This window comes from Sciurus vulgaris (genome assembly GCF_902686455.1).
Source record: "Sciurus vulgaris genome assembly, chromosome: 12".
NCBI lineage: Eukaryota > Metazoa > Chordata > Mammalia > Rodentia > Sciuridae > Sciurus > Sciurus vulgaris.
The window spans coordinates 76979123-77005239 of NC_136473.1; the positions used below are offsets into that span (position 1 = coordinate 76979123).

Genomic DNA, 26117 nt, shown 5'->3' on the forward strand with positions numbered 1-26117 from the left:
CAGGTCCATCCATTTAGCATCAAGTGCCATAATTTCATTCTTCTTCTTATATTTTACTTCTGTTACTACTTACCCCAAGAAGAATGCACCAAGTTCCTTCACCATACCAATTTACTTAACTATTATCTAATAATGGTTTTGCTCAAGGTCATTCATAAAGGAGAAATTATTCCCAGAGGGAGGGATGAGACAACAGACTTGCTGATGACCTTTTCTTTTTCAATAATAAACTCTAGAAAAAGGGCAGGCATTTTTTTTTATCCAAGGCCCACCAACCAGTAGGCAGTCATGAAATATTTGTTGAATATATAAATGCCAGGATATCAACAATATCTGGCTTTAACAATTCACTGATATCCCTCTGAAATGCTAGTGGAACCAGAAAAGATAGTAATCGCTAATGAAAAGTACTATTATGCTTGGAAATATAGACACTATAATAATTTGAGAAAAAATTTAAAGAATTTGGTTTCAAATACATTTTATATATGTATATGTTCCAAATGTTATCATTTGTGTGTGATTTTAAAAATTAATTGCATTTTTAATTAAAATAACTTTTATTGTATTTTCTTATTACAAAAACAATACATATTACTCACATATTTTAGCATATTTTATTTATCCAAGAGATGAACATTTCTGTGCAGAAATACATCTCTTGATTTATAATAAAAATCAATGAGGAAAACAGTGCTCAAAAAAAGTCCAACGTGCTTTAACATAGTTACTATCCTTTTACAGACATTCATATTCTGAAAATTTAAGTAACACTATAGACATCAGACTTAAAAGTCCAAACCACCCAGGCCTCTACTAAAACACTGACAAAATAAATTACATTACATTCTGATTAAATACATGCAAATGCTGATAGGAGGATATAAAAATGCTTCATATGGATAAAATAAATAACTAAATAAAACATTGATCATCAGAACACAGTGTATTTAGATGCAGAAAGAAATCTGCATCAGAAGAACAAATCAGTACAGTACAGCATGCTACAAGGAGCCAGATGAAAACTATCTGCTACAGAGCAGAGGAAGGAGCTTTCTGAAGGCAGCTTTGTGCGCATAAAATAAGCTCCAAGTTGCCAGATGCTGAAGTGCCTCCAGCTCAGCTCTTCACATCTTCAGTAACAGTCTCCTGCATCATCCACAGTATAAAAGAACCATTTAGGAAAAGCTGAATCTCATCACTTTTCTTGCCACTCAGACTTCTGCCCAGTAAGTGGACATTTGAGTGAAAAAAGAAAAAAAAAAAAAATTACAGCCCAAACCGTGCTATTTTGGGAAAAAAAAAAAAAAAAAAAAACAACAACAACAACAACAAAAAAAAAAAACAAATTTTGTTTGTAAGATCTAGTGTCCTGTGGGGATTTCACATTCTTCCTCCTCAGGAGTAGCAACATATTAAAGTCACATTCATAGAGACATTTGCATATTTGATGATCACTGATCTAATAATGGTGATCCAGCTTATCTGTAAGGACAGTGACGAATGCATTGTGGTCTTGGTTCTCCTCTGCTCCTATGGTGTGACACAGGAGACCAGTTGATAAAGACAATGACAACAGGATAAGAGGCAGACATCACAGGACTGCTTTCTTGAAATCACAATCACAGTTTTCTTAGAGAACAGGTCACCATGACAGAGTCCACCAAAGAGCAGGTTTGCCTTTACCCATTTCAAAGCAGACAAAAAAAAAAAAAAAAGTCCCAATAGAGTTAATGCCCAAGGAGCTGTCTTCATTCCTTCATGGGGGTATAAGTGAAATGGCACCCTCTTTCCAGCCCTCATTCCAGTCACCCTGGAGAATTACCTCAGTCTTCTTCAGCTATGAGAAGAGGCACATCACTGGATAGAGATTACATTACATTCTGATTAAATACGTGCTATACAAAAACACAGTTGTACAAAAGAGAACTTGAAGATGGGTAACCTCTGGGGAAGTCTGCTAGTCAGGCTCTGCTCTGAAGGGCCTGGAATGAGAAAAACTTTTCTAAATGGAAAGGGTGCTACCGACACTGCGTTCCATCACTTCAGAAGAGACATTCTAGGTACTGAATTTCTTAGATACCTTCCATTCACCTGGAGATTCTGTCTCACTTCCAATGTATCAAGAGATGACTGATAGCATATGTATATTGGACTCCAGCCAGCTGGGTTGCACCAGATGCAAAGACCAGTCTTATTGCACAGAAAAGGCTTCCTGGAGCTCATCCCTCTCGCTCAGAAACCAAATTTGGAGAGGTATATGTACCTCAGGCAAATAGCCAGCTAGGATGCAGTCACAGGTAGGATGCTGAATGCCTAAATAGAATAATATTCACAAACCTGGACCAAACCCAACAAAGAGATGATAAAAAACTAATTGGTTCAGGCTGTTAAAATGTTTTGAGTCACAGTATAACTGATATTCCCATTAGGCATGGGGAAAGAAATGTGGTGATGTTTTTCCGGGCCTCATTTTGGTGGCCACGAATTTGCAGTCCCCACTTAACTTCCACTTCTAGCCTCAGTGGAGCTGACATCCCAAGCTTTACAGTAGATCCAGTCCCTCGGAAAGGTCTGGCCTCAGCCTCTACATCATCAGGAGAACAACGTGAGAGATGTCACAGAGGCAGGTTTATGCTCAGCCAACACAGTATCCACTTCCTAGGAGTCAAAGAGGAAGAGAAGCAAAGCCATTATACCACAACCAGAAGATGAAGAGGGAAAAACAGGAGAAGTCAGCCCCAGCCCTTCAGTTGCTTCCCCCGCCCTCATTTCCCCCCTTCCACACACATGCAAGGACACACTGGTGTGCTTGCACACACACCTGGACTCTGGGGAATCAGGCAAACTAAAACGGCATAGACAAGAGCTTCTTTCCCTGAGAAGCTGACCTTGTGACCATGTTGGGCCAGGTTCTCCTTTCAGACCTGGACCATAAACTACATACCTAAGATATGATGCAGAAGTGGTCAGGATTCCTGTGGTAAAAAGAAAGTAGGCAGCCCATATCAGCCAAAGATCATGTCAAAAAAGTGACACTGCAGTTGGAGGCTACTTGGCTTCTGAGGAGGGTCCCTACCATTATAGTTATTCCAGGCCATTCTGAAATCAGTGATCAGGGCAGATCAACTTTTTCCCCTAACCTGGGATTTAATGTTTTACCTTGTGAGAAGTTCTTCCCCTTAGAACAGTGTTTCTCAAATGTTAAATGTGCCTATGAATCACCTGGTGATCCTGTAAAAATGAAGATCTGATGTGGTAGGTCTGGGATGGGAGCTGAGACTGCATTTCTAATGAGCTCCTAGTCCTTCTTAGAGTAACAAGGAACAAAGTATAAGAATGGCAAGACAATTTCAGCTGTATTTCCTGTTCCAGAAGTTGTTTAATAACCATTTTATCACCATGGGCTATAATCTCTTTAAAAATAGGCAGGGTATATTTTAAAAGAAACAGCCCACTAAATTATAAAAGATCTCCAAAGTTTTTTTTGTTTTGTTTTGTTTTTTTTTAATAACAGGTAATATGAGCTACATGCTGTTAGTAGGAGTCATGGCACCATAGATCAAGAGTAATTTCCCTTTAATTCTTGCATAGTTACCAATTCGTGTACATGACTACTCAAGTTCACATGCTTCCCATAATGTCCTTCCCATTATCCCCAGAAGGTGGTGAAAGAGAGCCATGTCTACCATGGACTCCAGTCACACAGAGAACTCCTGTTGGCCTACCCAAGTCTTCTCAGCATGCGGTGAAGTTTTAGGGGTAGGGTGTCAGTGGGGACATAGCCCAAAACACAAAACAAAAAACCCAGAAGCCTTCTGATAGGTTCAAGTTACTCAACAATTTTATTTACCCATTCTACACACACACACACACACACACACACACACACAAAAGCACATTTCCAATACAGTTATATACACCTTTAGTGGATCTGAGTAAAAATTTTTGTCATCAGTGTCATCAGATTAAATCAGAATGCTGCCACAGATTGATGTTCCTACATTCAACACAGCTGTGCCTGGGAAGTCCTCAGGAGACCTCTATTCCTGGGCTTCCCAGTCCAGACCATTTCCATTCAAATCTGTGGTGCTCAGCCCCACTCTTAGTCTTCTCCAAAGAGCACCAGTGGCAGTTAGTCCTTTACTTTTACTACAGAAAAACCATCACCATATCACAATGAGTTGATTTTGTTACTTCAACAACAATAAAAATGTACACAAGCAATTCAGATACAAAAATAGTTGAGTATGTAAATGTTGGTCACAGGTACCTAGTGAAAGGCTTATGGGAAAGAATACCTTTGCCCACTCTTAAAATCAGTTTCTGAATGCAAATTTCCTTTGCATTTATTATATTAGGAATAAAAACCAAACACATGGCAGATTAAAAACAATAACACTCTCCAATAGAATGCTATATATTCCTTAACAGGGTAAGGTGAGGACAGAAGGTTCAGGAATGGATAGTGAAAGAGAAGTCCTACTCTGAAGCAGGAGACTAGATGACATGACTTTTAGTAGAAATCACAACTTCAGACTCTGAATAGGCATTCCCTTAGCTGAGTTCAAAAAATACCATACAACCATCATCTTTATAAAGACAATGAGAATTTGACCACTATTATACAAGAAATGTCTATGAAAAATTATAGCACACAGAACTTCCCCATAAAGAAAATGCATAGTGTTTAGTTCCTTTCTTTTTAGGACATGTGCCATAGATAGAAAATTACAGTAATGTACCATACTAACAAACAGTACAATGCGAAAACCAAGAAGACTGTTGGCTTACAGACTGTATGGTAGCCCAGTAGTCAGTCAGCACACGGACCCCTCTAGAGATAGTCTTAGGGACACTAAGAGTCTAAACAAAATTCCTGGACACACTTCTGATGTCTGTGTTATCTTTAGGGAAAGTCAAAGATCTAACATGCCAATGTGACGATATATCTTTATATTAAAAAATTTAAAAATATAAAAAGTCAAAATGCATATAGGAAAAGCTGGGTATGTCTATCAAACTTCTTGATCACAAATACAACATGCATTCTGGGCTTGGCTAGGATAATGAGATGTTCATGAGACTCCATCACCCAGTCGCGGTTGCCTCAGTGAAGTAGATGTGTTTCCCCTTGTCCACTGGCCACCCTAAGCACCAATGAGTCTCTCTAGAACCCAGATCTCCTGCCCCCAGAAAAACCAAAAGATGGATATATTTGCGAACAGCTATATCATGTTTCTTCAAATACCGTTACATTTGTAGATCAAATGTGGATTGCAAGAGGCCCACCAGATCTTCACAAGAAACACTCAACCATTCTGCCCAGGTGTACAAATACATTGTATCCTCCACTCCAACTTCTTGGGAAATGAAAACAAAACCCAGAGACAATGATATAGGGCAATTCCCCAACACAATGCATATAACAAGATTTTTAAGAGATTCAAAATTTTAGGATTAAAAAGATTTTTAAAAGATTTTCTTATTTGAAAAAGACTTTCTTATTCTATTTTCCAATTTGATATAAAACCAGACCATTACCAAGACAACATCAAAGACTATACCGATAATAAGAACTAAAATTTCAATTTGGAAATTAGGAGGTAGGAACAGAAGAGAAGTGGGTTCTCTGAATCTGCAACAAAATCCTTTCAAATCTGTTACAGACTTCTTCATTCAGCTTGGAAGTAAGAAAAAACAAGTATGACTTTCATTTCCCCATTTTATACCAGTAGATCAAATGTCAAAGTCTCACCTAGTTCCCCCAGGCAACACTTAAAATATCAGCGAAGGGTTCTCTGGAGTCCATCCTTTCTTTGTAGGACTTGTGATACAGACACAAGCAGAGTCATAGGTATCTACTAACAATATACATTATTCAAGTAATAAGGGGGTGAAGGATAGAAAAGAAAAGAGAGAAGTAGGACTTCCCTAAAATTTCGAAGAGCTCTATTCAATCCTATATTCTCTTTACATCTTTGAAGGAATCAAAAATTGAAGGACGTTGAACCTTGGGCTGTTTTCAAACTCCAACTTCCCCTGTCCTATGTGAGGACATGGTTACCTCAGTTCTTCCTCTGGGAATAGCAAACTAACACAGGGGAAGATTAGAAATATCACTGGCAGAATGAGTGCCAAAATGAACCTCCAGTGACCTGTCTCTAATGACGGTGTTTATAACAGGCTAACCCAACGCTAGTCAGTCAGAGAAGGCCCCTCTGGCCAAGAGGAAGTGCAGCCTAACTCCCACTTCTTTGGATCAAAGTTCTCCCTCTTCTTATTTACAATCTCTAAATTACTCTCAGCTCGCAGCAGGAGAAAAGACTGAATGCCCATTTGGGCTAGAGTTGCCACCATCTCAACAAAGTTAGAAAAGGTAACCCTGTAAAAGTGCCACACATATTTCCCAGACATTCATTCTCACACTGGGGAGATGGGCCATCTCTATCCCCCAACACTTTTGGTCTCACAGCCATTGGACAAGAGAACAGTCACAGCAACATCAGCACTTCCAGACTCAGTGTGTGGATCTTTCACAAATGCTCATTTGTTGCAAATTATCTGCCCTGTCTCTTAAAGTAGCCTTCTTGAGGGCAAGGACCTTTCCCTCTATTTCTGTTCCTCCTTCCCTCATCCAGCCCAAAAACCCACAAAGACACTACTAAAGACCTTGTGCAACAGCCTGACAGGAAGAACAGGTTACTTTATGTCTAAGACACAATTTTGAGAAGAATCGATGGCAGCAGCCTTTGGAGACAGGCTGTGGTATCCTACTTGGAATGTAACAGTGAAGGGCTCAAGGTGGAGACAACCTTCCTCGTCCCGCAGGGAGTACCTCAAGACCTCTCTCCTGGGCGCTTAAAACCCCAGCTTTTATTCAAGGACATTTATGTAATTTAGGAATTTGTTCCACCTCCCTCTGCAATGTGAAGGGTAAAAGATGGAACTAGACCCTACAGTAAGTCTCTAAAGCACAGCGGCCTGACTAAGAGGACTGCTTCATTTAGGATGGTGATCTGCTCCAACATCCAACTCCAAAGAACTGTCCTTTTAGAACTAAGAGGAATTCGAAATGTCAAGGTTGATACTTTCTCCAAGAAACTACAACCTGGGTATGTTTCTACCCAGTCTCCTAAGGTGGTATTCCCAACCCGGGCATGAATCAGAATCATTAGGGAAGCTGTTTAAACACACACATGCCCAGACTCCAACTCCAGAGTTTCTGAGTCAGCATTCAGCCTGACTCAGATGGACCCAGGCATGTGTAAGTTTCCAAAGCTGTAAAGGAGATCCCAAGGAAGCCTCCTGGGTGAGAGCCATGATGAAAGGCTTTCTATTACAAAACAAACACCCTTGGGAAAGAGCTAACTTGCTCCCACCAGTTAACTCTAAAATGTAAACTGATAGGCAGGGGGTCACCTATCTCTTAATTATCTCACGAAAACTCTAGATTTGTCTCTCAAAAAAAATGTGCACATATACATTCATATATTTTGCATACAAAATTGAAATAGAAGGAAAGCCATCAAGGAACTAAGAACCCCTTCTTTAAATAATATCTTTTAAACCCTACAAAGAAAATGAGATGACAGAAATGAATAGGTAAGAATAGTCAAGAGTGGGTCTGCATGGAACTTCTCAGAACGTCAAGATAACCTCTCTTTATAAACAAAAGAATACCCCAATAAGAGAGATTAAGTTCATTATCAAGCTTTCTCACACTTGATAATTGCTCTTTTTTTTTTTTTTTTAAATTTTAGGGCTGTGCTGAAAATTACTGGAAAATAATAAGCAGCTTTAGGAAACCGTAGTGAGCTCTTCTCTGCCTTTTGTTTTGAGTGATTCAGACATCAGTGGTGAATCCAGAATCTAACTCCATCCTTCTAAAAAGCCCCAGAGGTCACTGGCTGTGGCAGGAAAGTTGCTGTGATTGGCAAAGAACCTGAAAGCCACAGGAAAAAAGATCTGGCTGAACCGAGAGGCCCAGAAGAACTAGAGACCACCCTATTCTCCCAAACCCCACTCCACAGCCAGAAAGGACTACACCTGGCTCTTCAGGGTAAAAATACAAACCAAGATGTGTCCCACTTCCCCAGAGCCAGGTTCCCCCAGGGCATCAAAACTATAGGATTGTTTCCCATGAAAAGAGGGAAGAACTCTCACCCTATGTCCACTTGCAAGCTCCAGAGCACTCTGTGGATGTTCTGTAATCTGGGCTGGCCCTTTCAGAACCTGGCTAGAGAGGAAGGGAGAAGGGAAAGGAGATTCCTCCAGTCCAGATCCACTTAGGCCCACTGCAGAAAACATCACTGGGGCCTGGCCTTCTCCCACACCAATTGTTCCTTCCCTCTTGGACAGACACCACAATGTCATGCATCACACTGGACAATCCAAAGTGGAGATGAAAACGGGAGAGAGTCGACTAAGGACTGCGAGTGAAATACACATTACAGAGAAAAGGTGAAGGAAAAATGGGTTTTCCTGGCTCCCTTGGCTCACCACCATCCCCACATCACCAGTGCTAGGACATGAATGAATTCAGACACCAGAGAACAGAGAAGAACCAAGTTATGAGGTATGCTTAGCCCCAGAGGAGTATGTATCCTTTTCCTCCTCCTCCTCCAGACCACCCCATCTGGGAACCTGTCCGAGAAGACCCAACTTGCCATCTTGCCCCTGAATGAGGAGATGTTTCCAACTGGAGAACAACTAAAGTTGGTCTGCACATGGGTGACCTCATATTCTGGGTTAAGAATAATGGTGAGGTGTTGAGGGAAGGGGTGGGGGTGGAAGTTAAATGACTCCTTGAGATTAGTGACAAGGGCAAGAGGCCAGGGCTAAAGGGAAACACACGGTTACACCACCGGAATGCTGACTTGGGTCTTCGGCTGGTCGGCCCCTTCTTGCATGTCCAAGGCACGGAGAGGGCTGAGGGGCTTGAGGGGCCGGCTCCCAACACTGTAATTTCTTGGACGCCTTATTGTATTCGAACTGGACAGAGGCGTAAAGCTGTTCCTTCTCATCCTTACAGGGGTTTGGTTCTTGGGGAGGTTGTTCTGATTGGAAATGGAGGGACACCACACAAATGAAAGCCACGCCAGAAGCTTACTTGCAAAGGTTAAATAATCCTTGAAACCACAGAAGCTGCCTTCCTCCTGCTCCTCTGCACACAGAGAATCTCACAGGACATGGCCTGGTCTCCTGGCCCCAGGGAGCTCAAAGGGTCACAGAGAGAAAAGCTCCCTGAGCATCGCCCAGAACCAGAAAGGGGTCCACTAAAGAAGGGGTTTACTTAAGGCCACAGAGATCATGGGCAGACCAGGAACCAACCTAAACCTGCTGTCCCCACCTTTCAGCTCCTCTGAACCCTGTTCTCTAAAGGGAGCCTTCCTGGGGGGGGGGGGGGGGGGGGGGGGGGAATCTGGATTTCATTTCAGTGGAACATTTCCCATACTTAATTTCCAGGAGCCAACTTTCAAGGTTAAGATTCATGAAAAAGGTGCTAATTCATTTAAAAATGTATCTTTTCCTTTTAGAAGCAGACTATTGAGGCCATGAGTTCTGGATCAGCTTTCCTTTTGTACATAAAAGAAACCCCAGTCTCTTCATGCCAAAGGTTCAAGGACTCAGGGAGATGGAACCTGACACATTGGTCCATGGGAAAATACTTACAGCCGGTTTGTCGCGGTGAGTGTTCACAGCCTCCACACTGAGCTTAATCGTTTCCACTTTGCACCCTGAGAAACAAAGGAAATTAGGGCCTTCAGGAAAAAGCGCAAAGAATTCCTCAGCTTCCATATAGGAAAGCATGCTCCCCAACACACACACATATACACATATCCCTTTAAAAATGGACAGCGCTAATGCAATGACCCTGACATATGGGAGAACAGTCAAATTTCTGGATAACCTTCAGAGAAAACCCAAATACCCTGACCTTCCTCAGTCCCCACCTCCTACCAGCCCCCGAGCTCATAGTTACCGTAGGCCACAGGAGTGAGTTTGAAGATAGTATGGAGAGGACACCTCAAGTATGGCAGTTCATCTGAAAAAAGAAAGATTGGGATAAGGGAAGTCTCTGAGAATCATGGAGTAAGATCAAGTTAGCCGCAGAGGATCTGAGCTCATTAGTCTTCTTCAACCCTGACCACCACCTAGAGTTGTACAGCTTCTTCCCTAAAACCCACACAATAATTAGGACGAAGAAGCCACCCAATCTTCTGAGTGGTAAGGAAGGAAATAAGGCCATCTCAGTTTCTTCCAAGCAGGCAAAACTGAAATAAGTGCAATACCCCAGGCCCCAAGGGAAGGAAGACTATGGCCCATCTGGATTACCAAAGGCCAATCTGCAGACTTTCAGTGGTTCAAAGAGATCGAGAAGGGAAGGGTCAGAAAAGGAAAAAGCACTTCCTTACTGTCCTTACCTGGAAAGAGCTGCCTACCCCCAACCCAAAGGACGAAGATGCTTCTAAGATACCACCTTCCTAGTAGCCAAAGTGACAAGCAGGGACTATTCAACCACTTTCCTGATGCTGCCAGGAGCATCAGCCAGATGCTGGCCCCCTAGCAGGCAGGTTCACGCAGCACCAACAGCAGCCACCCTCCACCGGGGCTTTTGTAGCAGTGGAGTGAATTCAGCAAGCAGTTGACCCAGTGGCTGCTGGGAGCCCCACACTGCTGCCGGAAGAATGTACTCTAGTTTGAGTGGAAGATGAAGAAGCCCAGTTGCCAGGAATCCTGGTGCCACTGTGAGTCTGGCCCTCTCCCCATGGATGTGTCCCCCAGCCCTTCCCTCCAATGGCACCTGCGCCCTTATCCAAGAAGTAGGCCAGGAGGCATCGCATGACAGCCTGGTGGGAGATGACGAGGACATTGCCCTGACGTTCCAGCTCCATGATGACAGGCTCCAGCCGCTGCACCAGGTCCTGGTATGACTGTGGGGGCAAGTGGAGCAGGCTGGTAGGAGGCCAGGTGCAAGCTGGCAGCCAGGCCAGCAACTGAATCCCAGAGTCAAGAGGCCACTTCTTCCCCAGGCTGGCTCTTCTCCTGGAGGCTCAGTGAGTCCGTGTTGCTTACTAGCTGCCACTGCCCATCCCCCCCCCGCCTGTATCTTAAGAATACTTCTTGGATCTTTTAATAGCAATCGTAAGACCAAGAAAATCACAGGTCACAAAAAGCAAGTTTGAATTTAACTTGCATGTGTGTGTTTTGTTGTTGTGGTTCCCATGATTAAGAAGCAGGGTATAAGGCAACGAGAGACTTCTAGAAGTTTCCTGGACCTCTGCCATTCTGGTCTATTTATTTTTGCCTTGAACGTCCTAAAGTAGATTAGACCCACTTGAGTGGGGGTGGGAAAGAGGGAGCAGAATGAAAAAAAGGAAAGGAGTAAAAAAAGATCACATGGATTCCACAGTACTCTCCACAGAGGACATCTTGTGACTCTTTTCTCTAGAGATCTTAACAAGTTAATGAGGCATTGGACTGCCTGAGCTGACGGATGACCCGTGGTTAGGAAGGTAAATGATAGCGAGACTATCCTTTCTACACCTTGCAAGATCACATCAGCCCATCCTCCAAATTAAAGCTATCCCCCCACCTGCAGAGGGCTGGGTAGTTACTCCACATGAGAAGTCTCACCTCTCCACCAGGATAGCGATACAGATACTTGTCTTGATCTCGAAGAGCAAACTCCTCTGGATACTGCTTCTCGATCTCTGCGTATGTCATCTCCTCACACACACCCTGCAAGGAGCCACACTGGCTGAGGAGATGGACTGGCCCACACTGTCCTATCCCACAGGAGGAAGATGCCACTGAGGAACACCAACTGTTTACTACATGTCAGGCACTGTGCTGGGTTCCTTCATGTACTGCACCTGACTGTGACCAGGGTGTCACGGGGTACCATGCGGGGGAGCCACAGCAGAGAGAAAGCTGCCACTTTCTCCTACTTCTGTGGGGAATGTAAAGGCCAGGAAGAGTCAACAGGTTAAAAGGAATAGGAAGCAGGGAGGGAGGAACACTGATGAGAACTTAAAGGAGGAATAAAATAGCAGAGAGGAGGGAAGGAAAAATTAATATTTACTTTTGTGTCCAGGGATAGAAAAAGCCAAGAAAAATTGGGGAAGGACTTTCCCAGAATAGTTGACCAAATAATCAGAGCAGAAATTTAAAAATGGGTTTGTTAGCTACTTCTTTTTCCCAGGAGGAAATTAGACAAAAGAACAAAACAAGTCCTTATTAGCCCCAGTCTCCCCAGGTACTAGAATGGCTGGGTCAAACCTTGGTTTAGGTCCCATCATTGGCACAGACCTTAAAGCAGGCAGGAAGCCCTGATGGGTCCTGTTGTCCTCATTTCCTCCCCCAAACCCCCAAATGGCCATAGATTCAGCTTCCTCGAAGTTTCTACTTGGTGGTTCTAGTTTTCTGGACAAAACAGCCCGAATCATGACTTCTGCAAATTTCCATCTGAATTAGAGACTCCAACTCACAGCATCAATCTCATTCAGAATCTTCCACTGCTCATAGGTCACTCCAAGAGACTCAGCAGTCTGGATAGTCCTCTTCAACTGACTTGTCCACACTTTGAGGTCTTTTATCTCCTGTTCCTCCAGAAAGTTCTTTAGAGCTTGGGAAAACTGGGTTTTAAAAATTGAAAAAAAGAAAACATATACATACTCAATACACACACATACACACATACTCATGAACTGCTAACTGCCTATAATTGGCAGTTTATCAAACCATGATCAAAATATAAACCCAAGAGGAAATGAACTTGAACTGGAGCACCCTGTACTGTGCTAAGTACACAAGTCATGCACAATAAATATTCAATGGCTGAATGATCACAGTGGAGATAGTTCCAAATTACCTGTACTTTAATATGGAGCTGGGGCCACGAGCAAGAAAATATCTTTAGCATTTGCCTGACCATCTGAAACCACAGCCTAAGCCCAAATGGGATTTAAGAAGGGATAAAATAGATGCCCTCCACCATGCCCTTCTAATTCTAAGCCTAGGAAATCCAGCCTGCTGGCTAAATACATACCTGCTTTCCCCGCGCAGAGAGGCCAGAGTCACCCCCAATCCTTCCCAAGAGATTATACTCGCTCTCTCCATGCCGGCAAAGGTAAATGGTGCGAGGTTGGACGTGAATATTCATGAGGTAGTAGACAATTTTGCTCTGGATGTAGTCCTGGACTCTGTTGACTAAAAAACGCTGGCCCACATTTATCACCTTGATGAAAGAAAGATCCCTAGGGATGGGGCAGGAAAACAAAAATTCTAGGGTAAGAAAATCTGAGAATAAGATTAAAGGGGGTGGGTCTGGACAGGGTGGCGCACACCTGAACTGTGCCACCAGTGGAGACAAATATGGCAGACAGAATTCAGGCTTCCCATCAGGCGCTAGACCAGGGGACCTATGAGTTTGTTAAGCCCCAAAGTTGGTGAAAAGCACAGGCCCCATCTGGGGTGGTGAAAATATGGTGCCATTAGAAATGAGAGGAAGGGAGGAAAGCAGAACCACAGGCAGAGACACCGACCCACTCCTCACATCTACCTAATCAAGCTCTCTCAGAGCCACTGCTGAAAACCATCTGCTTTGTGGCATCGGAAGGTTTTTCTCAAAATAAAAGTAATAAGGGCTTATTTAAAAATTAAGAAAAAAAGTAGACTGAGTGGGATATGGCAGTGCATGCCTATAATCCCAGGGACTCAGGAGGCCGAGGCAAGTTTGAGGTCAGCCTCAGCAACTTAGTGAAGCCCTAAGCAACTTAGAGAGACTTTGTCTCAAAACAAAAAATAGAAAGGACCAAGGATGTGGCTCAGTGGTAGAGTGCTCCTGGTTTCAATCCCTAGTACCAAACACAAACAAACAAACAAAAAGAGGTAGGTGATACAAATCACCCAACATCCTACCACCAGAGATAACATCTACAAATACACACACTTGTTCAAAACAAGAAACAGACCACAGCAGCAATTTAATGGTGTGCCAGGCGCACTGGTCTCACCATTTGAATAGAGCTGTTAACTGCCCTGAATGCACACTCTTCAACAAGGACACATTTACACAGGTTTCCACGTGCATATCATTTTTCTTCAACATGAACTTGACATTTCACTATGGCTCCCACACCTTACATATGGCAAATTCATCTGTATTCTATGTCACTTCACCAATTGGCATTGCTATAGCAATGATGGTTAGCCTCGGTCAGGTATTTCTAGGTCAAACATGTCCTAAGGGCTTTACAGGCATTTTATATATATGAAATGTAATATGTACAATATTATATATGTTACGTTATATTACATGTGATATAAGCATATACATATATATACATATAATAAACTTCTAAAATTGATAAAAAACGATGACACATCCCCCAGAGTATCCTGTAACACCCCAGTTCAGAACTACAGATGTGGACAGTGGTTCTTAACCAGGGATACTTTGCCCCCCAGGGGACATTTAGTAATATCTTTACACATTTTTGGATGTCACAGCTTGGAGTTGTTACTGGCATCTAGTTGGAAGAGGCCAGGATGCTACTAAATATCCTACAATGTATATGAAAGACACCACAACAAAAAATTATCCAATTCACAGTGTCAATAATGCTGAGATGCAAAAAATCTTGCTCTAGAGAATAGAGAGAAAAAATTGATTAAAAAAAATTTTCAGTGTTTAAAATGCAACCCACATAAAAGCCATAATCTGTACCTTATTTCTTAGGAATAATATAATGTTTACAGGTCTGGAAGTTGTGGGGCAGAGGGAGAAAGGCTCTTTTCCTGATGAGACCCCTGCCTCAGGCCCTTCTAACCATGGCCTTAAAACCTCACTTGTCATAGTTGTCTGGGTCAAGGGGCTGGTAGGTGACTTTGTAACACTCGATCCTCTTCAGGAAGTCCTCCATCACATTCTCCCTGTTCCTTTCAGGGTAGTCAGGGCTTGACACCTTTACCTCCTGAAATCAAAGGAATAGTAAGGGTCTCCTCAAAGGTCTGCCCTTAACAGCATTCCTACAAATAGCCACTGTTAAGAAAAGAAAAAGAGGCCCATCAAAGTAGCCTTTCACTGGAGTGGTGGCGCTCCCCATTCATTGAGCATTCCCGCCCCAGTCCTGTGACCCTGGCAACCAAGAAGGAAAAGACAACTGGGGAGTCATGTGCCTGCCCTTGGCTGAAGGACAGGGGCAGTCACGCAGCTGACACTGCTCCTGGGCCCAATCCCTTTATGTACTTTCCTGGGAAAACAGAATGGGCTCCAATTTTCTCCCACTGCTACTCAGAAGAGGCCCAATGCCTGACTTGGGACCCAGTGCCTCTCCCTCAGATGACCCCAGTTCTGACGTTGTTGGGAAAGCACCTCCATGAGACCACGTGAAGATGATGACTTGGCACAACACAGCACAACCTATTGGATAAGGACTGTCTTGTGCTATGACCCCACAGGGCACGAGGAGCTGTGTGTGGAATGCTGACCAGAATGGTAATAATTTCTGGGCAGATGACATTCCTATAAGTGGCCCTGACAGATAATGAAGAGCCTGATCTAGGAGAATATCTAGTCTCAGAACCCAGTTAATAACAGAACTCAAGGCCAGGACTCCTACAGTCTGTTTTGGTTTTTATTCAGCAGCTCATTCTTATTTTATTGCTCAAAACCTAAGGAAGAATATGGAAGTACAAAATGGCACTCTGGCAGCAAGAAGAGATCACTCTGTGACATTTAACACATCTATTTCTATCATGATCCCTCCCCATACATATACACATAAACACAGGCCACAAAGGTGAGAAAGAGGTGATACACAGGGGTGTCACCCACCAAGATATTGGCAGCAATGACATCAGGATCATCACAGACAGATTCCACAAAGAATACCTGGCCATGGAGAGAAGGCAGTTATAAACCAGTCAAAAATGCCAGGATGTTAATTAAGAGCACATGCTCCTACCCCACCCGGCCACCACATCTCCCAGGATTTTCTTCATGAAAATCCTTCAAGGCCTCCTCATTTTAAAATGGCTCTTACCACATTCCCTGGGCCTCAAACATACAGGCTAAAGGTCTAAGAAAGGACCTGAAAGAAAACACTCAAGGATTTGGGGTATACCCCAAGAGAAGAGAATCAGATATCCAATCCTGTCCTCACCAGAGTCAAACACATCCACACCCCATCATAACCCCACCTCCACTCATCCCTTTACTCTACCAGGGAGTCAGATCCTACCTTGAAGGAATTCTCCTCTGCAAAGTTCAAGATCATATTTCTCCTCTCCCTGGTGGTATTGGTGGCATCAAACACCTGGGCAGAAAACACATAAGGTCAATGAATGGGGACAGAGAAATGGAGCCCCACCAAGGCAGACCCAAGGTGGGACTGGGGAGCTCAGCTGCCAACAGGGTGGAAACCACAATGCTTACCGCAATCTGCCCATTCTCCTCAATCAGATAGGTCTTAACATCTTCCAGGGCCACCAGTGCACAATGTCTGCCATGAGAGCAAAGAAAATCAGCAGGCTCAAACACAGTCAGGGACACAAACAGTGCGACTGCAGTAGGAGTCACATCCCTTCCCACTTAGTTTCCCCTCTGGTCAAATTGTTTCCTTAATTTGATCTTTTTCCTCCACTTGTTTTTTCTTTCTTTGGCAGGGAGTGCGAACTGGGGATTGAAAAAAAGGGGTGCTTTACCACTGAGCTAAGTTCCTAGCCCTTTTTAAAATTTTGAGACAAGGTCTTGTTAAGTTGCTTAGGGCCCAGGGCTTTGCTAAATTGCTGAAGCTGGTTTGAACTTGCAATCCTCCTGCCTCGGTCTCAAGTCGCAGGAATTATGGACATGTGCCACCACATCTGGCTACTTTGAAGTTTTTATGCCATCTTATACCTTACTGTGTGCCCCAACACATGTATCTTCTCTTGTTGGGCATGGTCTACAACCATCTCCCTGAGACCTATTTTTCTACCCAAAAAGCCCAAGATGATCTGCCTATCAGATAACTTCCACTTAAATCCCCACAAGATATTTATTGAGGAAAAACAAGCCCCCTGGCGTTCAGTCTCATGATGACCCAGAAAGAGTTGACCTGGAGGTCAGGACTTAAAAAAAGACTCACTTGCGGATCTTCATGGCCTCTTGGTTATCATGCCGAAAGAAGTCGTAGGACTTATAAGACTTGACTGCTTGACGTCGATAAACCCCAAGATTGAACACTGCAGAAGACACCCAAATCCCTCAGCAGCAAAACAGTATCATGGCCTCACCAAAGGGGACATTGGCCTAATGTCAGAGTAGCCAAGGGATTGAAAACAAAAAGTACTGTGGTATGTTGGAGACAATACCAGATTAAGAGTCAAAAGAGTTGGGTTCATGTCCTGATTTATGACACCTTGGGACAAATCTTTAGCCATCTGAATTTCAGTTTTCTGTGTCACTCCAGCTATTTCACAAGGATACTCCTAGGGTTAGATAACATGATGCACATGCAAGGAAAGCCCTATTCCCACTTAATTCTTAATAATCCTATCAAAGTCTTTCCCTCAAAACTGGACCAATTCATCCAGACCAGGAGGAGACAAGTCTGGGGACAGAGAATCCAAAATTAAGAAAGCAACCACTATTCTGTCAGAAGCACCCAATAACCTTAGATGCCAGACAGAATAAGTCTCCCAGAAGCCAGTGGGACCCAGGAACTAATCATTCCCTTCCCAAGGAATGACCCGCACCTACCTTTGGTGGGCACCCCAATCCAGTTGAGGTAGCGTGTTAGTTTCTTGGACACATAGGTTTTACCCCGGGCTGGCAAACCAATCATAACAATAAGAGTCGGGGAGTTGGTCATGTAGGAGGCCCAGGCTAGAAGGAAATGAAACAAATAGAATTAAATGACTACAGGCCCCATTAAATTTATGCACTGGTCTAGAAAACTCAGTCATAATCTGGGGTTGTTGTTGTTGTTGTTATTGTTTTGTTTTAAAAACAGTTGCTTCGGTACTGGGGACTGAATCCAGGAGTCTTGCTCTATGTTTGAGATAGGGTCTTGCTAAGTTGCTAAGGCAGGCCTTGCACTTGTGACCCTTCTGAGTGGGTGGGATTACAGGTGTTTACCACTAGGCCCAGTTCACGATCTTGTTTAATCCTCCTAAACCTGTTGGAGCAAAGGTCCAGGAGGAATGGGAAAGCAAACTAAGAATATATTGAGCAGATTCTCCTGAAATGAAGTTAAAGGGCCACACACACTTCCAGAAGGCACCCAAACCAAGGAATGTCTTTCCCATATGCTGAAGTCTTCACAGAAGTACCCAAGATGGAGAGTAACTACAGTACCCTTCCTAACATGAGGATACCTACCAACACAAACATGATAGAGCTGTGATTTTATCAGTGCCCAACTGAGCAGGCTTCTAAAACAGGTCCAACAGAGTTTCTGTCTTGAGGATTCCACCCATCCCCTCAAAGCCACAGGCAAAAATTAGCCTGCCAACTGCTTGGCTACCTCTATCTGTTTTGGTCTCTGCACTTAGGCCGGCACCTCCTCCATGAGCTAGAATTTCTAAGCCATAGTGAGATTTGGTAGGAAAAGTCTACTTTGAATAGAAATTTGAATAGACCTCAGGAAGCTCATGGTAGAGCTAAATTCACAAGGGCATCCGGGTCAGCCTGACTCAATGACCCACATAAAAGCAAGACAATTGAAAAGCAGGAACAATGGAAGGTCCATCCTTCCTTAGTAATTGACTTATTCCAGGAATGTTCATTTACAGAGATAAGTCTCACTGGATAGGTGGGGCAATTTAAATGCTCAGAGGTCAGGTGACTTGCCTAAAGACACATAATGAGTCAAGGGTAGTGCTGGCACTGGAATCCAGATCCTGTGCTCCTTCTGAAGTTTTTCTTCATTAAAAGAGGCCCCCTCCCTAGCTTGCTCACAGGTCTGGCTCCTCCCTGCCCATCCCACCAGACGAGAGGTAGAAGGAATCAGTACCTGCTACAACCCCTTTCCTGGGCCAAGATTCAATCTGAAATCTTGGGGAAGGGGAGGCCTCAAGCTCTTCCTGCTCAGATGGGAAAAGACTTGGAACAGGGACAAAAAATGAAAAGATACCCTTTACTTTCTACTTCCCAGCACCACTTTCCAGAAGGGTCCCTGCAAGTTGTTGCTACATCTCTGCAAGAATAAGATGGTCCTGTCAGGTTAAGAAACTGTTCAGTAAAATAGTACTTGCATGGGAAGTGCATCTTTCATCTTTGGAGAAAGAACTGTTAAAAGATCTCAGCTGAGAAGTAGGTAGAAGTGTAACAGTGGTCCACTTTATGCTTTGAATATAACCCTTGCTGCTCTGCCAATGCAACTTATTTTTAAAATGGACACGTTTCTTTCTCTTCCTCTCTCCCTGTTCTTACCTTATCTCTCCTCCTCTCTAATCTCAGGGGAAACAGGATTACGCTTCTTCATCATAGGCACAGTTACCTGTCCCTGAGCACACACCCACCATAGGAATGAAGTAATCCAGACTTTGGGATGGTACTAGAGATCTCATAAATTACTGTCTCCCAAATTAACAAGCGAATTACAACTCCAGACAGAGAACACGGGGAACGTAGCCTTTGAGTCACCTCTTAAAGGCCCCCATTCCTGCTAATGGGCACAATCACAGCCTTTGGGACAGGAGTCCCCCGAGTTTCTCTTTTGCTAGCAAAACAATAAACTTTCTTTTTCCTTTTTCTCAAAACCACGTCCTCATTATTGGATTGGGATGGGGACAAGAACTGAGTTTTCGGCAACAGAAGGACCCAGGAAAAGAAATGACCACAGAAGGAAGAGTTTCATAGGAGTGTTTAGCAAGAAATACTAGGCAGCAGAGTGGCCCAAAGGAGGGGTATATGCCCAGACTCTGGGTCAGAGGACTGGGCTTTTAGCCCTTTATCTTCTGGGCATGTGGAAATTCCTGACATTGGGCAGGAGTCCCCCCAATGTAGGTTATGCAGCTAAGATGATATTCATCTCTGTGCAAACAGGGAGCTCAAAGGCAAGCAAACACCACCTGGTAGCCTCAGTGGGCATTAATCCTTGGTCGCTGACCCCTAACAAGCACATGTACTCTGCCTGGCATTAGCTGCATCAGGTTCAAGTTGTCAAATCCCCTGGGTCTTCACTTTCTCCAGCTGAGTGCACACTCTTCTCAATCCCCCCTGACTTGGTTCATTAGCTGCGCTTCCAGGACTGCTTTGTCCACACCTTCCAGCCCATTAGGCTCTTCCCCCAAAGGTCCTGTTAGCCTCCCTGAAGCTTAAAATGAACTGAAACTTAGGAGTGACTCTGAAGGCAACCAGGGAGCCAGCTGTTCTGTGTTTACCAGGCTGGACAGAGAATACTAAGAACAAAAGAACACAGTCCCCCAGGGACTCCACACCCTGTCCTCCAGCACCTCCCCTCCTGCCTCTGCTCAGAACACACCCACACACCTGCTGCAACCTGGACTTCTCCCTTCCAGACTGAAACACAAAAACACACTATCTCAGACTGTTGCATGGCAGAACCAGGAACATTCTGTTCTGTATGTTAAAAAACAAAATCACCCCACACTACTTTAAACTGGAATGGAAGCTACTTCACATTGCAGGGACACTGTAATGCGGTGTCTTGACATACAGTAGAAACCTGTTTCATTCCTGGAATTCCCAACTCGCTCCTTGTGCAGTTTAATTTACTTTTTTAATCATAGATTCATTTTCCTTTCATAAGCATGTTTAGAAAAGATGAAGGTTATCTTGATGTCTTTCCTCATATACAAAGAAAAACTCTAGCCCAGAGAAGTTGAATATTGCTCACAGTTCCACAACAGAAAGTCAAGGTTAAGGCTCTTGACCAGACTCTAGATTTCACAACTTCCCATTTAGCTGCCGCTCTGGAGCCTCCCAACATGGTAACCATAACTATACTCTCCATCCTAACCTGGAAGAATGATCTGGAGAGCAAGGGTTCCTATCCCTTCCATGGTCAAGGTCTTCTTCCAGCATTCACTCTAAATAGGTCCATAAAGCTTGCTTCATTAGTTAATATCTAATTTTTATTCATTGTAAGTCATAAAAACTGATTATTTCCTGCTGTTTTACTGACCATCACAAAAAAGCCAAGTTCATGGGTCTGGGGTTGTGGCTCAATGGTAGAGAGCGCTTGCCTAGAGTGTGTGAGGCACTGGGTTCAATTCTCAGCACTGCATATAAATGAATAAAAAAAAAAAAAGTCTAGCAACATTAAAAAAAAAAGCCAAGTTCATATAACTGCAGCCAAATAATAAGGAAGCTGATGTTTTAGTCAATCAGTGTAACTATAGGTGATCGTGTCCAACTTCCATCACGTATCTTGAAATACTGGAAGCAGCTTACAAAATTGAATTTCCGTGGAGAGAAAATTAGTAACACTGACCAATAATAACTACAAGTTGTTTGCCATTTCCCCTAACATATCAGTAGAAAAGGTTTCTGACACAAATGCACAAAGGTATAAGGATGCTCATTGCGGCATTCTTTGTGACAGTGGAAAAGTCAGAGAATAATTCACGTGGAGAATGAGGCAAATCTGGATTAACCAACATGTAGAAGATTCCACAATACAATAATTTTTATTTATTACAAGGAAATGGCAGCAGAACAAAATATATATAGTACAAACCTATTTTAATAGGATATGCCAGAATAAGATGTCTATAGGAATCAAGCTTAGTAGGGATGGGCATGATTCTAAAAGATTTTTACTTTTCACTTTCTTTCTTTATTATCTAGATTTTTCATGAACATGGACTACTTTTATACTTGGGGAAAGGTTCATGTGTGAACTTATCTGCTCCAGATCTACTTAAGGTATCAAAAATTTTTTAAAAACCAACAACAACAAATGTAGTCTCCTCCACTCCTCCGTTCAGATGTTTAAAAGAATCGAACTTACATATGTCTCTGTGCATGAGAAAGGAAAACTAACACACAGTCTCATAACTATGTATTCTAGTCTCGTGATTGTGAGTGCCACAGTCTCACAGTCCAACGAGGTGGTGGAGAAAGTGGGGAACATGAATGACAGTGGCTTTAGGACAACCCAGAGACTTCCAGTTGGGGAGAAAAAGCAGTTTGCTAGAAAATAAAGCTTGGAAAAGAGAAATTAAGAGCCCAGAACAGGAATGAAAACCTAGAAAATATGAAGGAGAGTTGGGATTACTGCTTCCTAAATTAAAGCCCTCAAAGCGGAAAAATTGCAGAAGAGGTAGGAAGGTACGTAGGAGAGCCTGCTCGTATGCAGAATCAGGCAGAGCTAGGAACAACACGGAGTATCCTATATAGTCAGAAATACCCCTGACTACTGGGCGCAGTGGTACACACCTGTAATCCTAGCAGCTCTGGAGGCTGAGACAGGAGGATCTTGAGTTCAAACCAGCCTCAGCAACTTAGCAAGGCTCTAAGCAACTCAGTGAGACCCTGTCACCAAATAAAATACAAAAAAGGGCTGAGGATGAAAAGGACTGGGGATGAGACTTAATGCCCCTGAGTTCAATCCCTGGTACCAAAACAAAAAACAAAAAACAAAAAACCACGACCAGCTGCTCTACTCCCCAGTTCTCTGGTCTTTTTCTCTTCTTTTTTGGTACTGGGGAGTGAACCCAGAGGTGCTTTATCACTGAGCTATGTCCCCAGTCCCTTTTATTTTGAGACAGGGCTCACTAAATTGCCAAAGTTGGCCTCAAACGTATGATCCCCCTGCCTCAGCCTCCCAAATTGCTGAGATTACAAGCATGCACCACCACATCTGGTTTCTACTCTCCTTTGACGCAAGCAGCCTAGTAACATAAGTGTACCCCCTTTAAGAAGTGCATCCGAATCCGGGCACAGTGGCACAACTTGTAATCTCACAAGTTCACAGGCAGCCTCAGCAACTTAGCAAGGCCCTAAGCAACTGAGCAAGACCCTGTATCTAATATTTCAAAAAGGGGCTGGGGATGTTGCTCGGGGGTTAAATGCTCATAGGTTCAATACCCAGTACAAAAAAAAAAAAAAAGAAAAAAAGAAAAAGAGAGAGAAAGAAGTGCATCCTAGATCACCAAATCTGAGTTACAATATTGTCAGACAAAATGAGAACGCATTCTTTACTGAAAAAAATAATTCTTCACAAGACTCTTTTTAAATGGCGAGCTCTAAGCTCAGCATTTGAGTATAATTTGATTTATATGCAATGTTTCCAGAATAAATCCAAGAGGCTGTTAGTCACCTGTGTAAAATAATGTACGTTACCTATGTCCAAACTTCTATATTTGTGCTTTCCTATATTTGCTCATTTAATCCTCATATCACTCTTGGGGGAGGATATTCCTGATATTCCCACTTTGAAAGGAGTAAAGTGAAGCACAGAGAGAGAAAGCAACTTATTCCAGGACACGCGGCTAAGAAAGAGTAAAAGCAGGGTTCAAACTCAGGTAGTTTGACTCTAGAAGTTACACTTACATCATGCTGTATTAGTTATCTCTCATGGGGCATTTTGCCCTTGGCACCTGGCTTTCTGCCCTGGCAAAGGAGACCCTAATCACAGAGTTGTGCCAACCTCAGTATCACATCCAAACCAGCTGCTTCTGTCCCACAGGCCTCACAGGTGATTGGGGAAGAGACAGTATTGTTTTAATCATGAAATTGACAAGAGTTTGACATCAAGGTGGAGGCTCTAAGGAAAGCTTTGAATGAGACAATTCCCTGGTCTCATGCTGGTGGGCTGTTTCCACCTGCTGACATATATAACCACTGAAGTGAGAACAACTGAATGATAGAGTTCCAAGGAAAGGTGCAATCTGGAAGCAGAGAATAAAGTTAACATTCCTTGAGATTTCCAGAAACATCTTGGGACTAAAGTCCCAGACTTTTGAGCAGCTATGCAGCCTATAAGATGCTAAGGAATATAGATGACAGGGGACAGGAAATGATGCTTCATCCCCCTGCAGCCCCTTCCTGCTATCTCTATCTAAAAGACTGACATGGAAATGCTCCTGTGTAATAGTTTACAAAGTCCAATAGCTAAACCTGTAAGAAGGTAAAGTGCCCAAGACACCATGAGAAGTCACTTGTCAGGGCTCATTTCCCTGAGGCCTGTAGGAGTGACACAAGGTAACACTGGCTCCTACCTAGTTTCCATAATGAGCAACACCTACCTGGAACTTAGCCCAACAGATAAAAGGAAACTGAGATAGTAACAGCTCCAAGTAATTTCTACAACTTGCCACTCTTACTGTTCATACAATGCTTGCTCCAACTTCTGACATCAAGCAAGTGTACAGATGTATGCAAAGAAAGAATAAACTACTGGGTCACACCAGCAACTAGCTGGAAGGACAGTCTACTTGTTTCAGACAGGAAATTGCCCTCTGGAAACTTTTTTTTTTAAATTCCCAGCATCAAGGAATTATTTCTCACTCCCACCAAGCAACAGAGTCTAGGATTACAACTATATTTCCAAGAACTATATTTCCCAGAACTCACAACATTTCTTATCTGTCATTCGAAGATTTGTGGGTTTGGGTTCATAACTGTTCTTGTTGTGCACTGTGGAAGATGCAGAGTTCCCAGACATGGTAGCTCTTCAGGAAGCACCTGGAAGGGAGAAAAAGAATGCAAGGAAGGGAAAGAACATGTCCCTCAAAACACTCAATGAAGATGATCAGTGTGGAATAAGTGAAAGAACACTAGGTCAAGAGTCAAGTCCATTTCTGTTTCTCCCAGTTAACAGTTACCTGTCATGAATCTATTCCATTCTGTTTCCTGGCCTATAGAGTTGCACTAGAACTTTGTATTTATTTGCTGAGTTAGGAGCTTACATTAACATACCTTATCTTCTGCATTGCTTCCAAAAACCCTTTAATGAGGCAGATTTTATTACCACTATTACTTCTTTCCATTTTACAGATTGAAAAACTGAAGTAAATCAAATTAAATGGCTTGTGCATGTTTTCTCCTGGCCTCAGATTCTAGTTTTAAGAGAAGGGAGATAGTAATGGGAATTGGGAGTAGTATCAAGAAAGTAAATCCACTCCAAAGGTAAGACTCAGTCTTGAAAAATAAAAATGATCATGAGGGGAAATCTCAAACATGTTCCCTGAAGGAAAGCATGTAACTGAACTCGGAGACGGCAGTAACATATCATCAGTTCTCCTCTGGTGTTCTCCTTCTCAAGCCTTGCTCCGTACCCTCTCCCTATTTATCCCCTGGGACTCAATGTAAAGAACGAATGCTAGGGTGCAAAGGAGGTTAATGACTCCCCCAAGGTTACCTGCAAAATAAAATTAAGTCCTGATATGAACTGGAGTGGAAGAGTCTCAAGTTCACTACCCAAACCCAGAAACCAAAGGGGCTCCTGACACATAAGGTCCTAAGCTTCAAAGCCCTTGCACTGACTCCTTCACTGAAGCCCAAAATCCTCCAACCCAACAGCTGCTGCCGCTCGGGGGTCCCTAAAGATCTGCACTCCAGGCACTGCACGGCGGCCGGCACTTCCCGAAAGGGCGAGGCATCTCCACCCAGCACCTCATCTCGGCGCATGTAGCCTCCCCCAACCCGCCCGCTCAGACACTTGCAGGTATTGCGCAACTGTCGCTCACCCTACGAGCTCTTCTAAGATCCCTCCCGGCTGCGGCCCCGAAGCTTCCCCAGTAACGTTGCAGACCCGCGCTGACAGATTGTGGCTAAGGGCCCGGCACGCCTGTCCGCGGCAAATCACGAGGCCGGGTCTGGCTCCGCCCACCCGCGCGTCAGCCTCACCTGGAGAGAATCATCGACCAATCGGGCACTTGCAGGACCTAGGGGGCGGGGCTCCAGGCGGAATCCCGGACCCCAGCTCCAGAAGGAAGATGGAACTGTGAAGGAGAAAGACCGCCGGCGCCCAAGTCTCCCAGCACTGTGGAGGTTGGTTGCGTCGTTGCTTGGTAACTAATAAGGCTGGGGGCGGGGTTAATAAAAAGCCTTACTTTTTTTCATATTATCGCGAGAGCGGAGTATTTAGTAGACGTCTTGAGAGGGTGTGACTTTATGGTGAACGTTGAGAATATTAACACTTTCATTCCTGAGT

General features: G+C 43.5%; 1 protein-coding gene across 14 annotated transcripts; it reads right to left on the reverse strand.

Moving 5' to 3' along the window:
• Positions 1–594: 594 nt before the first annotated feature.
• On the reverse strand, positions 595–26035 carry PFKFB2 (6-phosphofructo-2-kinase/fructose-2,6-biphosphatase 2). 14 transcript variants are annotated; one of them, XM_079108137.1, is made up of 18 exons: positions 25651–25803; positions 24536–24646; positions 17750–17875; positions 17136–17232; positions 16445–16511; positions 16251–16325; positions 15845–15901; positions 14857–14981; positions 13055–13262; positions 12495–12641; positions 11641–11745; positions 10808–10937; positions 9986–10048; positions 9676–9740; positions 8868–9059; positions 8167–8239; positions 2948–2978; positions 595–2661 (listed from the first exon to the last, which is right to left on the reverse strand). In XM_079108137.1, exons 2-16 carry the CDS (start codon positions 24624–24626, stop codon positions 8168–8170), a joined length of 1620 nt encoding a protein of 539 aa, XP_078964263.1. In that variant the 5' UTR covers positions 24627–24646; positions 25651–25803; the 3' UTR covers positions 595–2661; positions 2948–2978; position 8167. The 14 variants fall into 14 exon arrangements, with proteins under 14 accessions (XP_078964263.1, XP_078964259.1, XP_078964270.1 ...); XM_079108133.1 differs by lacking the exon at positions 8167–8239 and having other exon boundaries at positions 8880–9059; XM_079108144.1 differs by lacking the exon at positions 8167–8239.
• Between the last annotated feature and the right edge of the window lie 82 nt (positions 26036–26117).

Bases quoted from the DNA above. Each gene is read 5' to 3' on its own strand.
- PFKFB2 (XM_079108137.1), bottom strand. From the start codon at position 24,626: ATGTCTGGGAACTCTGCATCTTCCACAGTGCACAACAAGAACAGTTAT. The intron at 12,642-13,054 runs GTATGTATTTAG...TTTAAAACCCAG, and splicing joins TCTCTGCGCGGGGAAAGCAG to TTTTCCCAAGCTCTAAAGAA. The intron at 10,938-11,640 runs GTGAGACTTCTC...TTGCCCCCACAG, and splicing joins ATCGCTATCCTGGTGGAGAG to TCATACCAGGACCTGGTGCA.